General features: G+C 28.9%; 1 protein-coding gene across 3 annotated transcripts in view; it reads left to right on the forward strand.

Moving 5' to 3' along the window:
* The window catches only part of LOC124497584 (uncharacterized), a 35,664-nt gene that overhangs the window by 16,817 nt on the left and 3,125 nt on the right, over positions 1-15,722 (forward strand). The window contains exons 3-5 of one of the 3 annotated variants that reach the window (XM_075734073.1): positions 370-504; positions 573-3,015; positions 13,593-15,633. In XM_075734073.1, the coding sequence (XP_075590188.1) occupies positions 1,300-3,015; positions 13,593-15,633 (3,757 nt within the window). In that variant the 5' untranslated portion in view covers positions 370-504; positions 573-1,299. Of the gene's footprint in view, positions 1-67; positions 164-369; positions 3,016-13,592; positions 15,634-15,722 lie in introns of those variants that run through there. The other 2 variants (XM_075734074.1, XM_075734072.1) reach the window with 2 other exon arrangements.

Below are 15,722 nucleotides of genomic sequence, written 5' to 3' on the forward strand. Positions count from 1 at the left end.
TTTCCTTTTTTCTCACTGGAAAAAAATAACTAATATTTGTCTCTATGTAATGAAAAAAAGCTTTCGAAGCCGAGCAGAATGAATTAATGGAATCGGCAGCCATATATCGTCATCATCATTATCGAGTTCCATTTGGAATCCATTTGGATCTACTAAAAATAATGTACAATCATAAGAGAGTAGAGAGAGGTTCATGATCATCTCGCACTTACATATACACGATTATTTTATTAATTCTAACCCAAACCAGCAACCAAGAAATCAACGGAATAACAGAAAATAGGAAATGAAATACAATATAATGTGTGTGTGTTTGTGTATATAAATTTCATCTTTTTCTTTTTATTTTCTTTCTTTTTTTGTGTCTAGAATCTTCAGGAACAGGAATAACATGTGCACAATATTCAATTCTTGATGACCAGATGATTGTTTTTGACATCGAATGACTTATGACTAATAACAACAACAACAACGAAGACGACGACGATAAAATAATCACAATAAGTTTGTAAAGAGAGAAAAATGATCATCCACTAGAAAAGAAATCCATTTTTATATCATTGAAACGCAAGATTTTTCTCTTTTCTCTTTTCTCTTATATATAGGAAATGTAATATATGAATGTTTGTTTCTGGAAAAAAAGTCAATTTGAATTTCTCAATTCTTTAATCGCTCTTCAATCGATCAATCAATCAATCAATCACATCGATCATCGTAATCTGAGAATATATTGTAATTCTAAAGTTGTTTGCTCATATCGACCGTCTAAAAATCTTGTAAATAAATGTAAAATATTGTGGTCTACTATCATCATCAACCTCTGGTTTTGTTTTGTTTTATCAACAAAATTTTTTTTTCGATTAATTTTCTCACAAACGATATGATCAGTCCATGCTCGCTTTCAACTGTGTGTGTGCGTGCGTGTGAATAAGCTTTGTGTTTTGCATAAATGTGGAAAGACAAAACAACTACAGAACACAATGATTAAACAATGAATTTATCGTTTTGTTACTGCCATTGCTATTGTTGTTTTAATAAACAAAAAAATCTCTGTCATCATCAATTCATTATTATTATTATTATCATCGGAATCTTCTTCATTATCATTATCAAAATCACCATTAACACCATTAAAATCTACGGCAACGACGACGACATTATATTGCCTTATCTAAATGGTCATTATTTATTTATTTTTTAATTATCATATTATTGGCCAGTTTAGTTAATTATTAGCAACAATATTATTTCAATGAATCATTATCATCATCACCATTGTTTTTGTTATTGGCCAAAATAATGTTAATGAAAATGAGTGTGAAATCATCATCATCATTTTCATTATTATGTTATTCATATCGTCGTCAATCATCATTATTAAATGATCATGATGGTGATGAGAAAAAATCGAATGCAAACAAGAATCTCCAATTTGTTGATATATTTCTTATTGTCATGATGTTTATGAAGATGATAATGTCTACTAAATATTGTCATCGTTTTCAAAATATTAACACCGTTTGTGCCCGTAATCATCGATTATTCAATTATCGATTTATTATTTATTTATCATACATATTTTGCCTATCAACAACATCAACATCAATATCGATTATGGCAAATGATCAATTTTTAATTGCACAATCATCATCATCATCACCGCCATTACAATCGATAATGTTGGCGCGAACATTACCACTTGTGCAATCATATGGTGATGATAATAATTCTACAACACCCATATGTCCATTATATATCGATAGTGGTGGTAATGGTGATGACCACAACCACAACATGACATTAAATCCATGTCATTGTTATGGTTCAATTATAATGGGTATATTTATTGAATGTACAGGTGCCAATATCAGGCAAATAAATCACACACTTAATCATTTACGATCATCACATTCACAACAATCAAAATCAGCTGTTCATTCATTAAGTATTTATCGATTAAATACATCATCATCCACGCCTTCATTACCTGATCATTTATTCAATTCATTTACATTAATCAATGAGCTTCATATATCGTCAACGAATCTTACACGTATCGGCACGATACAAACCTATAACGGTCTTGAAGAATCACTAAATTCATTAAGTTTTGTTGATTCACAAATATCTATGATACCCAAATCAACATTATCGAAATTAACACGGCTAAAATCACTTGATCTGCAATCCAATCATATTTCTAATCTTGATTCATATGCATTCTATGGCATTCCATTGCGTGCGCTGAATTTACAGAATAATCGAATAAAAAATCTACAAGAATTTGCATTCGGTGGCCTAGAGAATACATTGGAAGAATTAATATTAAACGCAAATCTTTTTGAACATTTTCCATTATTTGCATTACGTAGATTACGGAAATTGGCTACATTGAAATTACAGAATAATCAAATTAATCAAATACCAGATGATGGTTTTACACGTTTCACTGTATTGGAAACACTTGATTTACAATCTAATCATATTCGTCATCTTAATTCACGTAGTTTTATGACAATGCCCAAGTTGAAAATTCTGTATTGTTCCAATAATCTACTTACGGTGGTCAGTGATAGTTCAATATTTCAACAGCTACCTCTTCTGGAAACATTAGATTTAAGTCTTAATCGTTTGCGTGTTGTTAATCTGGATGGCTTGGAAAGTATTCGGACATTGGATTTATCTTATAATCATTTACATGATTTGCGATTACAAAGTCTGACTGGTCTGCGAGAATTATTTGCCTCGAATAATAATATTCTACAACTTGTGAATGAAACATTTATGAATACCACGAATTTAGAAGTGCTTTATCTACAACACAATGCAATACATTCAATCAATTATAATACATTTTATCATCTACAACAATTACGCATACTGGATCTATCATTCAATCAACTACGTCGTCTACATCAATCATTGTTTAAAAATACAAATCTATTGCAATCATTATATCTGGATAATAATCTTATCGATGATATGGGCATTGAACCAGGTATATTTCAAGAATTGGTAAGTAGAACAAATTATTATTATTACCTTTATTAGTCATGACAGATTCTTGATGGTTCTAATATAGTTTATTTTATTCTTCTTCTTGGCAATGACTGATCCATTAATTCCAAACATTTTTTATCGGAATGATTCACGAGAAATTTTGTTTTTTGAAAAAATTGGCAAAAAAAATTTGTCCACATAAATATTTCGATGGATAGATAATTCGGATTTGTTTCGTTTCTCTCTTTTTTTTTTTGTTGCCCACTGAAACTTTCTAATATTTGGATTCGGCTAATGTCACATGCCATGATCATTAAAATTGAACATTCATTGACAATGTGTGTGTGTGTGATGGCCGCTAGTATAGCATTCGTAATTAGGTCGATTCCTAATGATTCTCTTTTTTCGTATGTTTTGCCATCGCTTTTCGTTGTCTCTCTCTCTCTCTCTCTCACGACCACAAGACCAATTAATCAATGATGCTTACCGCTTACTGCTGCTGTTGTTAGTCATATTATAAATGGGCGGCATTTATATTTTTGGGTTTTTTTGGCTTTTCAAACTAATCCTTGTTTAGGCTTTTCGATTTTTTTTCGGGTTTGTTGATATGATTTGGTGTGTGTGTGTGTGTGTGTGTGTTGTATGTCCAATGCAGAAACTTTTTGGTTTCACATTGCTGCCAAAGGACATATCATTTCATTCTGTGGTCTCTAGTGTGTGTGTGTGTAAATTTAGATATTCTTGTTACTGAAACAAAAATAAGCAAAAACTTTTTTTTTCTTTTGCTCATTTAATTTCATCTGGGACACACATTTTTATTTCCGGTTTTGTTTCATTCTCCTCACTTATATTTGCTATGAAAATTGTCGAATTAATGTATTCGAAAGAAGAAGAAAAAATGACGGTACATTTGATTCATAAATGACGAAATTTTATCTTTCTTTGCAAAAAAATCCGTGAAAAGAATTCTTCAACCAAAGCAGCAGCAGTAGCAGCAGCAACAAAAACACCTAACAGAATTTGGTTCCAGGTTTATTTTGAAATTTTCAAAGAAAAACTTAAACGAAATTTCAATGATTTCAATGGTCATCAAAAATTGAATTGAATTTTCTTTCTCCTCTTTTCTTTTCTCGTCATCTTCACACGAACAAACGTGAAAACAAACGTGATTTTTACTTTGGTTTTCATTTCAAATCATTTTTTTTAATAATAATATTCTTGTGAAAATGGACCAAGATTTATTCCTTCAAGTTTGTTTGGTTGTTGAGAATTTCATTTTACAATTTTTTTTCTTTTTTTTCCAAGATTCTTTTCAAAAACTCAATGAGAATAAAAGTGTTTTTTATTTTATTTTTTTTCCATGTTCTTTTTTTGCTACTGAGAGTTTGTTCTATTGAAAATACAGTTCATTGTTTTATTATCGGTTCATTTGTTCCATTTCTTGTTTTTGTTCCAAAAGATTGATTCGGATTTTATTTTTACTTTATCTTTAAAACAAAACAAAACAAAAAAAATTGACGATTCTATTTCGAATTGGTCGATTTTGATGATAACAGATTTTTTTTTCTCTCAGCAAATGTTGTTGTTGTTTTGTACAATAATTCTTCAATTCATAAAACAAATCAATTGTAGCATTTTTTTTGAGAGAGAGAAAGAAAGAGAAATGTTTATGTTACCGATGACATTAATGGCAAGTAATAATGATAACATAACAATGATGATTACAACAAATTCAGACAGCCAAAAACAACAATTATGAACACCATATCAATCTATTCAAGCGATAACAAAAAATGTGAAAAAATTAAAGTAAAACACTCGTATCAATTGAATGTTGATGATGAATTGAACCAATAGAATAGAGTTTTTTTTTCTTTCTAAATTGAATTCGATTCAAATGCAATGTAGAAAGAGAGAATAAGAATTTAAACAAATCGATTATTATAGCAAATGATGATGATCATCATTAAAAAAATTGATGATCATATCAATAAACGATTCGTTTGTTTTAAAACAAAATTCCAAACAATTTCTCCGTCCACTATGATCCATAATGATAAAAAGTAGCGGCAACAAAACAGAACATGAACAATGAACTATTGATTAGTGAAAGAGAACGTGTGTTCAATGAAATGTCCAATAATTTTAATGGCTTTTATTCTCTTTATATTTTGTCCATCATCATCATCATCATCAACCACAAGAATCTTTGTAAATTCTGATCACAATACTCTTTACATTTGTTTATTTATACATATCATCATCATCGGTGGATTGGATCACGTTCATTTTTTTCAAATTCTTGGATACATTTTTTATGTTTGTTTGTAATATTTAACCATTGTTAACAGAAAGAGAAAATGGCCTAATTTTATATGCCGGCCCTTAGAATTGTCATTTGATTGTTGGTGTGTGTGTTTGTTATGCGAAAATTCATATGAATCAATTAGGTCCTTATTATCATTTGTAATGAATAAGTTTTCTGTTTTTTTTTCGTTTTGTTTTTTCCGTTTTCATCATCATCATCATCATCTCATTATCAACACCATTTTTTTCACATACTAATCATGATCGGTTTACAAATTTTTTCTTTGTCTTTTAATGTTTATTTCATTTGTGTGACAACAATATATACCAACCAACCAGAATTTCATTTTATAAATTTATTTTCGGTTCATTTCTTTTCATCTTTGTGTGAGTGTGTGTATGTGTGTGGTCCATCCTGGAATTTCGCTTCCTGGATCATCTTTTCATTGTTTTTGTGTGTGTAAAAGGAAAGAATGTGAATGAAATGGAATAAAAATAGAGATTGTATCAATTTCATTCTTTGCTTTTGTGTGTGTGTGACTAGAATCATAGATGAAAAAATAAAGATATTTTTCTCTGCATAGGATTCACGCAATTGCGATTGTTTTTGTTTGTGACTTTGTGATCGAATCAAATCTTTGGATCACAAGAATTCAAATCTATTGATGATGATTTGAAGACGATGCTATTCAAACTTTCAACTCACGAAAGAAAAAAAAAATTTTTTTTCATCTCTGTTATTATTTTCCATTGGGATTTGAAACAAAACAAAAAAATTTTTTTTTTGCTTTGTTTATGAATTGTTTTTTTTTCATTTTTCTACTGGGCAAATATTTTTTTCATTTATGACAATTTGTAACATTGCTATATACCTGGTTGATGATGATGATGAAATGATAAAAAAGTTTTGATTTGATGAAACAACAAAAAAACACAAAGTAATGCACATGATTTACTGATGGAACAAAATATGAATTCACACACACAAAGGTTCCGTTTATAAAATTCTACCGATCCAAAATAATGTCAATCGTGTGTGTGACTGAATGAATTCAGAACAAACGAACGAAAAAAAAAAACAATACAAACTAGCAAACAAACAAATTGAACAAATTAGAAATGGTTTTTTTTTGTTTCTTTTGTCTTTTTTGCTATTATGAAAAGTCAGCAAAAAAAATAATTCCTATACATTTGATTATGATGTTTGTTTGTTTTTTGTCTTTATTGATGGTGGTTTCGACCGAACATGGGGACATTTTGATTATGTCAATATCGATGATGATGATAGCAATATTTTGGATCGGATAGGATCCGGATTCAATGGTCCATTGATCTGGGAAAATAAATGAAAAAAAACGAAAATAATTTAGTCATCATTTTGAAAGTAATAGAGGTTTGTTATTTTGTTTTTTTTTTGTCTGCTCTTCTTTTGCCTTGCATCATATGTTTAGGTTTTGAGTTTTAAAGAAAAAAATGTCTGTGTTTCAATAACCAACGATTTTCAAATTTCAAGAGAAAAAAATTCTTAGAAATTCTATCCAGAAAAAAAATCTTATCATTTACATTTGCCAAAAATATTCATTATTCACAATGAATAATAACCAAAAAGAATTGATCCAAAGTAAATATATCAACCTCGTTATTATTTTTATTTGATTTTTGGCCAATTTGTTTTGAACGGATATAACAATCTCTCTCTCTGTGTGTGTATGTGTATTCGTGTTGTTTGATCAATAACAATGATGATGGATGGATAATAGTAATGCCCACATGAAGCAAGCCTAATCATTGAATGATTTTTTTTTCTAAGAGCCAAAAAAAACTTTTCAATCAACCAACCAACAACAACAACAACAATATCATCATCATCATCATTCATCATTATGGTTATTATATTTTGTCGCCACTCCCTCCAGCACCATTTCTTTTTGTCATCATATGTTTGATATGATGATAATGATTAAAGAGAGAAATGAAGAAATGCAAAAAAAAACATGAAAATTTTCATCCACTATGGAATGAAATTAATCATTTCCGGAAAAATTTTCTTTCTTCACTCATCATTACCAGTTTTTTTTTCTTGCCTGGATATGATAAGAAGAAAAAATTTAACAACTTTTTTTCGCACTGTTGTTGTTATTGTTTTGGTTGTTTGTTTGTAAAAACTTTTATTTTTTTATTTTTTATTTATTCATCATTGAAAAACAAGAATTTTTTCTTCACTCTCTATGTTTTTGTTTTGTTTTCACCATTGAATATATGGTTTTCTTTTTTTTCCAAGATAAGTTTCATCGTTAACATCATTGAAATTGACAGCTATTCCAAGAAGATGATAAGATGAATTTTAAATGTCTATTTTTAGATTGAGTTTCTCATCAATATTCATGGAATATATTGATGATCATGATGATGATGATGATGATGATGGGCGTGTATTGTAATCAGTCATAATATTTATGATGATTAGCCTCATTTTCAATAATAAAAAAAAATGTAAAATAAAGTGGCACCACCAATATCATCCTGGCGATGATGATGATGATGATTATCAGCCTTTTTTTAAAAAAAAGTTGAATAAACTTTGAATTTTTTTTTCAATATTCAGCTGAGAAAACGATGTCTTTTTTTTCTTATTGAATTGCTTGTGTGTGTGTGGATGGATGATAACGACAATTTTGTTTTTGTTTTATTTTCTCCTTCTCCCATGGTTGTTGAAAAACCAAGATAACATAATACTTGACTATGTTTGTGGGGATACATTGTGTTTTAAATGATTTTGTTCCGGATCATTTCGATTCGAATCGCGATTCCGATATATCGGGTATCGATATATGAATGAATGCGAAAGAATTCGTGAATATAACCGATGAACATGATTGTTTGGAGACATTTTTTTTTTGTTTCACTTTTTAAAAATGAAAAAAAACTACTACAAAATTTGAAATTTGATTCGATTCAATTTTGGTGTTTGTATCGTAAAACTTTTTTCCGTTTGTCCTGATAAGACCAGTGAACAAAAAAAATCATGTTCACTATTTTACAATCGAATTATTGATCAGTTCAGTTCAGTTTTTTTCGACTTTTGTTTTTGTTGAATCTATCTCTTTTGATTCATTCAATTTGTTTTTCTCTTTCAAATAATCTGTTCTTCAGCAAAAAAAGTTGCTCATAATTAACATCCACAAATGAAAAATATGAATGGAATATAGGTGTGTCTCCAATTATTATTCGGATGTGGGTGTGTCTGTGTGTATGTTTGTGTGATTCAATTTTTTTTTCTATTCCAATTTTGCTATCTGCTTACGAAAATTAATTCCTTGAAAAAAAAAAGAAAACTTCGTTATCGTTTGTTAGTTAGTCCAAACCAAATAACGAACGTGCTGATCGATATAAGAAAAAAATAAGAGAAAAAGAAATTCCAATAATTATGATTGCTAATAGTAGGATTATCACACACACACACACACACACACAAACCCCATTTCCCAACGACCTTTTCGATGATTATGTTGTATTTTTGTTTCGGTTTTTCATTGTTATTTTTTTCCAGGCCATTTTTTTCTTGTTGTTACCGTTTGTGTATTCATCATCATCATATATTCACATGACGATATATTCAAATCTTGATAATCTTTGAAGAATTTCGAAACTACCTAATTTGGAATTATTTCCAATATAAAAAAAAATAATTGGCACCTCTAGAATATGTGTAGAAAATTCGAGAATAATTACGATTATCTTAAAGTTTTTTTTTTCTTTGCCCAAAACTTGTCCCATTCATGTGATTGTTGATCTTTAAGAAATTTCTTTTTCTATTGTCGTTGTTGTTGTTGCTGTTGCTGCTGCTGTACAATTTTGAAAAGTTTTGCAAATAATTATGTTTAATCCACCAGAATTTTCAAACACATACACTTTGATTGGGAGAAAAAATCTTTCTGTTTGTGAATCATCATCATTTTTATTTGTTTGACAATCAAAAAAAAAAAAAATCAAACGAAACGAATCAAACAAACATTCTAACTGATGATGAAAACGATCCAATTTTGTTGAAATCATTTCTGATTCTTAGTTTTTTGTTGGTGTTTATTTCGCAAGAATTTCAATTTATTTGTGCATCGTATCAATCAACAACAGAAAATCGAAAACAATAGAATTCTGTCACAACAAAACAATTGAAACATTAAAAGATTTTTCTGGTTGCGAAAAAAATAGAATAGAATCCATTATTATAATTGAAAATTATTTGCATTTCTTTTCTTGAAATTATTTAGAAATTATTCTCTCATACTCTATATTTGATTCATATGAATTTTGATTTTTTTTCAAAATAAAAAAAATTCCCAAATCTTTCACATCACTGCTTAGTATTTTTCTCTTTTTCAGTTTTTTTCTTGGGAAAACTTTTTTATGTGAAAAAAACAGCAGCAAAAAGCGGATTGTCTATTTTTTTTCTTAGTTTTGTTGTTGGTGGTGTTTATTCGTTTTTTTTTTGAATTCTTACAAGGAACGAAAAGATGAAAATAACATCCGGGAATCATCATCATTTGAATCGGGTTTGATTTTTGTCTGGCTGACTGATGTTCATGATGGACCCCTTTACAGTCCAGTGGCATATAGAGTTTTTTTTGCTTTGATTTTCATTTTATATTTCAATAATAATGTCATTCATACATATCGTTATTGTTGCGGGCGACTATATTTATGAACAGCTTTCAAAAGAAAATTCTTTTTTTTCACGTCATTTGAACTTTATGATTAATGATGATGATAAGACGAAGAAGAAAATAAGCACATGGATCGAAAACGATGATGATGAACGAAAAAAGTTTTATCATTTTTTTTTTTTTTTGATTTTCTAAATTTTTCATTACACACACACACAATAACTTTGAAACATTGAATTGCATTTTGAATGAAGAAATAGAATTCTAAGAATTTTTTCAGAATTTAAAATGAATTTATTCTTCCTTTTTTTTCCCACTGCACACTATGTTTTGCATGAATGAATGAAAGAAAACGAAAAAGTTTTTCAAATTTTTTTTTCTTCTGTTTTTGAATTTAAAGTTTCGTCGTTTTTTTTTCACTGATGATTATTATGATACTCGATGAATGTCACATTGATGAGGAAATAGAAAATACAAATTTGTATAACCAAACAACAAGAAAATTATGTTGACTTTATTTTTTTTGTGAAAAAAGTTATAAATTTACAATGACGATAAATGATGAATGATGCATCGTCGTTTTGTTTTGTTTTGTTCTGTTCTGTTTTCTTTTATGATCAATGTACACTGTAGATTGATGAATTATTTTGTTCTTCCTTTTTTTGAGATTCAAAAATTTTTTTTTTGTTATTTAATTTTTCGGACAAAAAATGAATTCATTATTATTAATCGTTTTGTGTGTGTTTGTTTGTATACATATGTTACTGTTGGACAATTGAAAATGAAAATTGATTCCGATGCTAGTGGTAGTGGTGGTGGTCATTTGTTTTGTTTTGTTGGATTTTTTTTTTTTTGCTCCACCCATTCACATTGATATAATCAATTTATTATCGTTATTCGATTGAGAAACTATATGCAGCCTAGAGGGGTCAGGCAAAATATGAAATGAAAATGAAGAAATGAAAACATATTGGTGATCAAAAGAATTTAAAAAATTCATTCATTTTTCGTCGTATGGTCAAAATATTTTATTGGTACAAAAAAAAATCATTTTTCTTCATCGAATTTTTCAAATGAATGAATGGAATTTTTTTGCCTGAAACTTTTTCCAGATGCCTGTATATTCATTGTAACTGTTTTTCTATTTCTTAATTTTTTTTCCCATCCATATTGAAATTGTTGTAGCGGCTGGGAAAATCTATTGCTATTTTCTTTTTTTTTTTTTTTTTTTGAATTCCGATTTTTTTTAACTTGTTGGCGCCATTTCCACATTCAATTTCAAGATGTGTCTGCCTGTTTTTTCTCAATAACTTAATATTATTATATCATCATTTCCGGAAATTAATTATTTTCAACAACCGAAAAAAAATGAATAGAATAGAATGGAAATAACAATAAAAACGAAAAACACACCCATTTCACTTGCTTAAATTATATAATTTGATGATGAATGTTTAAAAGTTTCAAGTTTCATATGATTTTTTTCCTTCTTTTTCAACATTTTCACATTTACATTCACAATTTTTTTTTTGTAGAAATCCGGAACAGGAAATTGAAACTTTTTTTCATCATTGCAATATATTCTAGATTCTTGATTCACACAATGCAATGTGAATTGAACACAATTCACGCACACACACCACCCGCCAACACTTCCTTGAATATATGTGAACGCAATAAATTTTCTTGAAAATGGGCAAAAAAAATGGACATGTATTAATGAATGAATTCAACACCCCAAAAATGAAAATGAAAATGAAAATGAAAACGAAAGATTAATTAATTTAGTGGTTGAAAATGAAAATCCGATACATTATTTTACAACACATTGTTAGTCTGCCAGCCTTCATTATCATCATCATCAGTTTAGTTTATTCATAACAATCGTTTGTGTTATAAAGAGTGAATACTGTCTCTCTCTCTCTCTCTCTCTCTCTCTCTCTCTGTATGCGTGTTTTATTGTTTTGTGTTTTTTCTTTTCACAGCATAGAAACACAACCCTTTCATTCTCTTTGCCGTTGAAAACTGTAAAAAAAATACTGAATAAATAATTGAGTGAATGAATATAGAGAAGAAAAAAACATTTCGAAAAATTATTTCACATGAACATGAAAAGATTCTGGATAATATTCTTTGCAAAAGACAAACCTCTTTAACTGTTTGCGTGTGTGCATGTGTATTTGTTAAACCGTGGTAGTTTGCAATGTCCATAATCCATGTAACAAAAAAAAAAAATACATCATCATCACCATCATAATTAATGATTGCTGGAACCATAATTTTTTTGTCCTGATTTTTATTCAATAATTTCAGTTTCACACAGATGTCTATGATTATTTTTGTTTAATAAATAAATTCTAACTCAATAAAATTATTTGACACAAAAAAAATTTTCTCATAATAAACCAGAATGATCGACAGATTTTTTTCCGTCTTAAATATTTTTGCATTCCATTATTATTTGTGTGATGTTTATCATATTTTAATAATTGAATGAATGAAAAAATTCTTCCAAATTTCATTTCATTCATTCATTTAAATATCATTATTAACATCTTTTAACCTTTAAATGAGCGACATTAAAAAAAAGACAGCCGACAGACACCATGAATGCAAATATAACAATTAAATTCACTCGATGTGACTTGGCAACAAAAATGAATGCGAAAAATATTTATGAATTCTTTTTATTTTGATTTTTCGTAATGTTTTTTGACTTGTTGACGCGTATGGATATATAATGAATATATGACAGTTATTATTGCTTCAACGTTGACGATTTAATCATAAATTTTTTTAGCTCGAATTAATGAATGAATGAAAGAGAAATTAATATTTATACATGAGAATAAAATGGGATTAAGTGTTTTTCCCGAAATCCGAATAAAAAGAAAAATCCATCGATGAATTGTACAATCCAATTACCGACAACGATGAATAAATATGTCGCCCTATATATTAGATGGTGAATGCTAAATCTTCTTCATCATTTTCCCAAATATATTGTTCGTTTATCGTTTCCACAGAATCACTGAAGAAAAAAAAACAATAAACGATGAATAAATAAACGTTTTATTCACACAAGTACACAATCTAGTGGCCAACAATTTTGGTTATTTACTTTTTGCGTTATTAGCTTTTTCATTTCTTTTCTTCGTTTTTCGTTTGGTTTTGTTTTGTTTTGTTCTGTTCTGTTCATCATAGGTGTGTGTATATTTTGATATGGATTTAGATTCGAAATTGGACAAAAAAAAATTCCTCATTCAGTTGAATTTCCACTTTTATTTTTATTTTCATTTTTTTTTACTGACCAAAATCAAATTTTGATGAAAAAAAACCATATTTAAACTTTGTTTTTGTTGTTGTTTTTTTCAAACTTGAAATTGAATTTCAATTTCGATTTATTTATTTTTGGTGGTGTTTTGGTTGGCCACACACACACACACACCACACATCTATAGCTACCACGATGATGTGTGACATGAGTAAAGAATGAAAAAGAAAAATTTGAATTTATGAAATTTTTTTTTCTTTTCGAAAAAAATTTAATTTAATATTTATGAAAAACTTTATTGATTTTTTCTTTTGTTTTTTTTTCTTTCTCATCATCATTTTTTTTAGGTTGATTTACGTGATCTACGTTTACAACATAATCGCCTTAAACATATACGTAAAGGTGTATTTTATTCACTGCCAAATCTTCGTGATCTTGATCTACAAATGAATGAAATTGAAATAATTGAATCATTAGAATCATTAGCATCGCTGCAACATTTAAATCTTCAGGGTAATCATCTGACCGTATTTAATGGACAAATTCTGTCAAATTTTCCGTCCTCATTACGTTATCTACAATTAAGTTGGAATCGGCTTGATTCCTTGCAAAATGATACATTTCGTGGTCAAAATGAAGTAGAAGTTGTTTGGCTCAATAATAATCGCATCAAAAGGATAACGGAAAGTGTTTTCACTGATCTGGTTAATGTAGAAAAATTATTTCTCAATCATAATGAAATCAACACGATTGATGATGATGCATTTGTATCGATGAAACGTTTGAAATATTTAAATCTTGAACATAATCAACTGGGTCATTTAGGACGTAATATGTTTAAAGGATTAGAAATGCTAAAAGAATTACGTCTTGCTTCATCAGAAATTATTGGCATTGAACCGAATTTGATGGAATATCTACGTTCAGTTGAAATATTGGATTTATCGGATAATCAAATCTATACCGTACGACGGTCAATATTTCATTTGGCGAAAAATATACGCGAACTTTATCTACGTAATATAATGGCCGATGAAATTGAAGTCGATTCATTCGAACAGTTACAATCGCTGCGAGTGTTAGATTTAAGTCAGAATTCAATAAATGCTCGACGTATGAATGGTATACGTTTACCGCAGACAATTCAATTGTTGAATATTTCCCGAAATAATCTTTCAAATAAAAAAGGAATCGAACTAAGTCCGGAATTCATACATCAATTGAATGATAGTTTAGAAATATTAGATCTATCGCATACACATTTTCGTTGGACAATAAATTCTCCGGATTTTTTTCGTCCATTAATCAGCCTAAATAGATTACATTTAGATTCCAATGAATTGATACGTCTTGACGATAACAACAATGGATCATTTCCGGTATTGATGACACGATTGTCAACGCTAACATTACAAGATAATCATTTTGAAACGATACCATCATTATTGGCAACATTTGTGCCGAATATTCAATCATTATCATTGGCATATAATCAGATTAAAAAAATTCCAACATCAGCATTTGAAAATCTTCATCATTTGCAATGGTTGAATTTAGCTTCAAATCGTATCAGTGTTATTGAATCATTAGCATTTGTTGGCCTCGATCAGCTACAACATCTTGATCTATCCGGAAATGTTCTACGATCATTGTCATCGAATGTTTTCGATAATCTACCACGATTATATGATTTGTCATTGGCAAAAAATTGGCTACAATTTATTCCAAATAATCTATTCAAATCATCGAATGTGAATCATTCTTTATCAATCACTACTATGAATGAATTGAATCTTGATTCAAATCCAATCATTAAATTGCGAGAAGACTCACTTATTCATGATGGTGATGATTTTCCATTGTTAACCATACTTCGTGCCCAACACGGTAATCTAACCGTATTGACTACAAATGATTTTATTGGTCTCAATCATTTGGAACAATTATTTCTACATGATAATCAAATCCAAACGATTTCACCATCAACATTTCGTTCATTATCCAAATTAATTATATTGGATCTATCTGTGAATCGATTGGACAATCTTCCACAAGAACGAATAATCGGTCTTGCTCGTCTAGAATCATTGAATTTGTCACATAACTCACTTACAGAATTGCCATTATTTTCTCAAGATTTGGGCCAAAATTTACATACATTAGACATATCATTCAATCGTATTTCACGTATTGAATCCTTTGGGCATTTATCATCGAGCTTGAAACAGCTATCATTACGACATAATATGATTGGTTGGATTGCAAATAATGCATTTCAAAATATGACATCATTAGTACAGATTGATTTGCGGCAAAATTTCCTTACACAAATTAGTGAAACAATTTTTGAATCCATAGAAGTACGATTGAAATCGATTATGTTAGCCGGTAAGATTCAATTCCGTTATATGCGTGATTATGACAAAACGAATTTTAACTTTATTCTTTTTTCAATCCATTTTCATTGAAAATAATCC

The sequence above is a fragment of the Dermatophagoides farinae genome, chromosome 9 (assembly GCF_024713945.1).
Source record: "Dermatophagoides farinae isolate YC_2012a chromosome 9, ASM2471394v1, whole genome shotgun sequence".
Lineage (NCBI taxonomy): Eukaryota > Metazoa > Arthropoda > Arachnida > Sarcoptiformes > Pyroglyphidae > Dermatophagoides > Dermatophagoides farinae.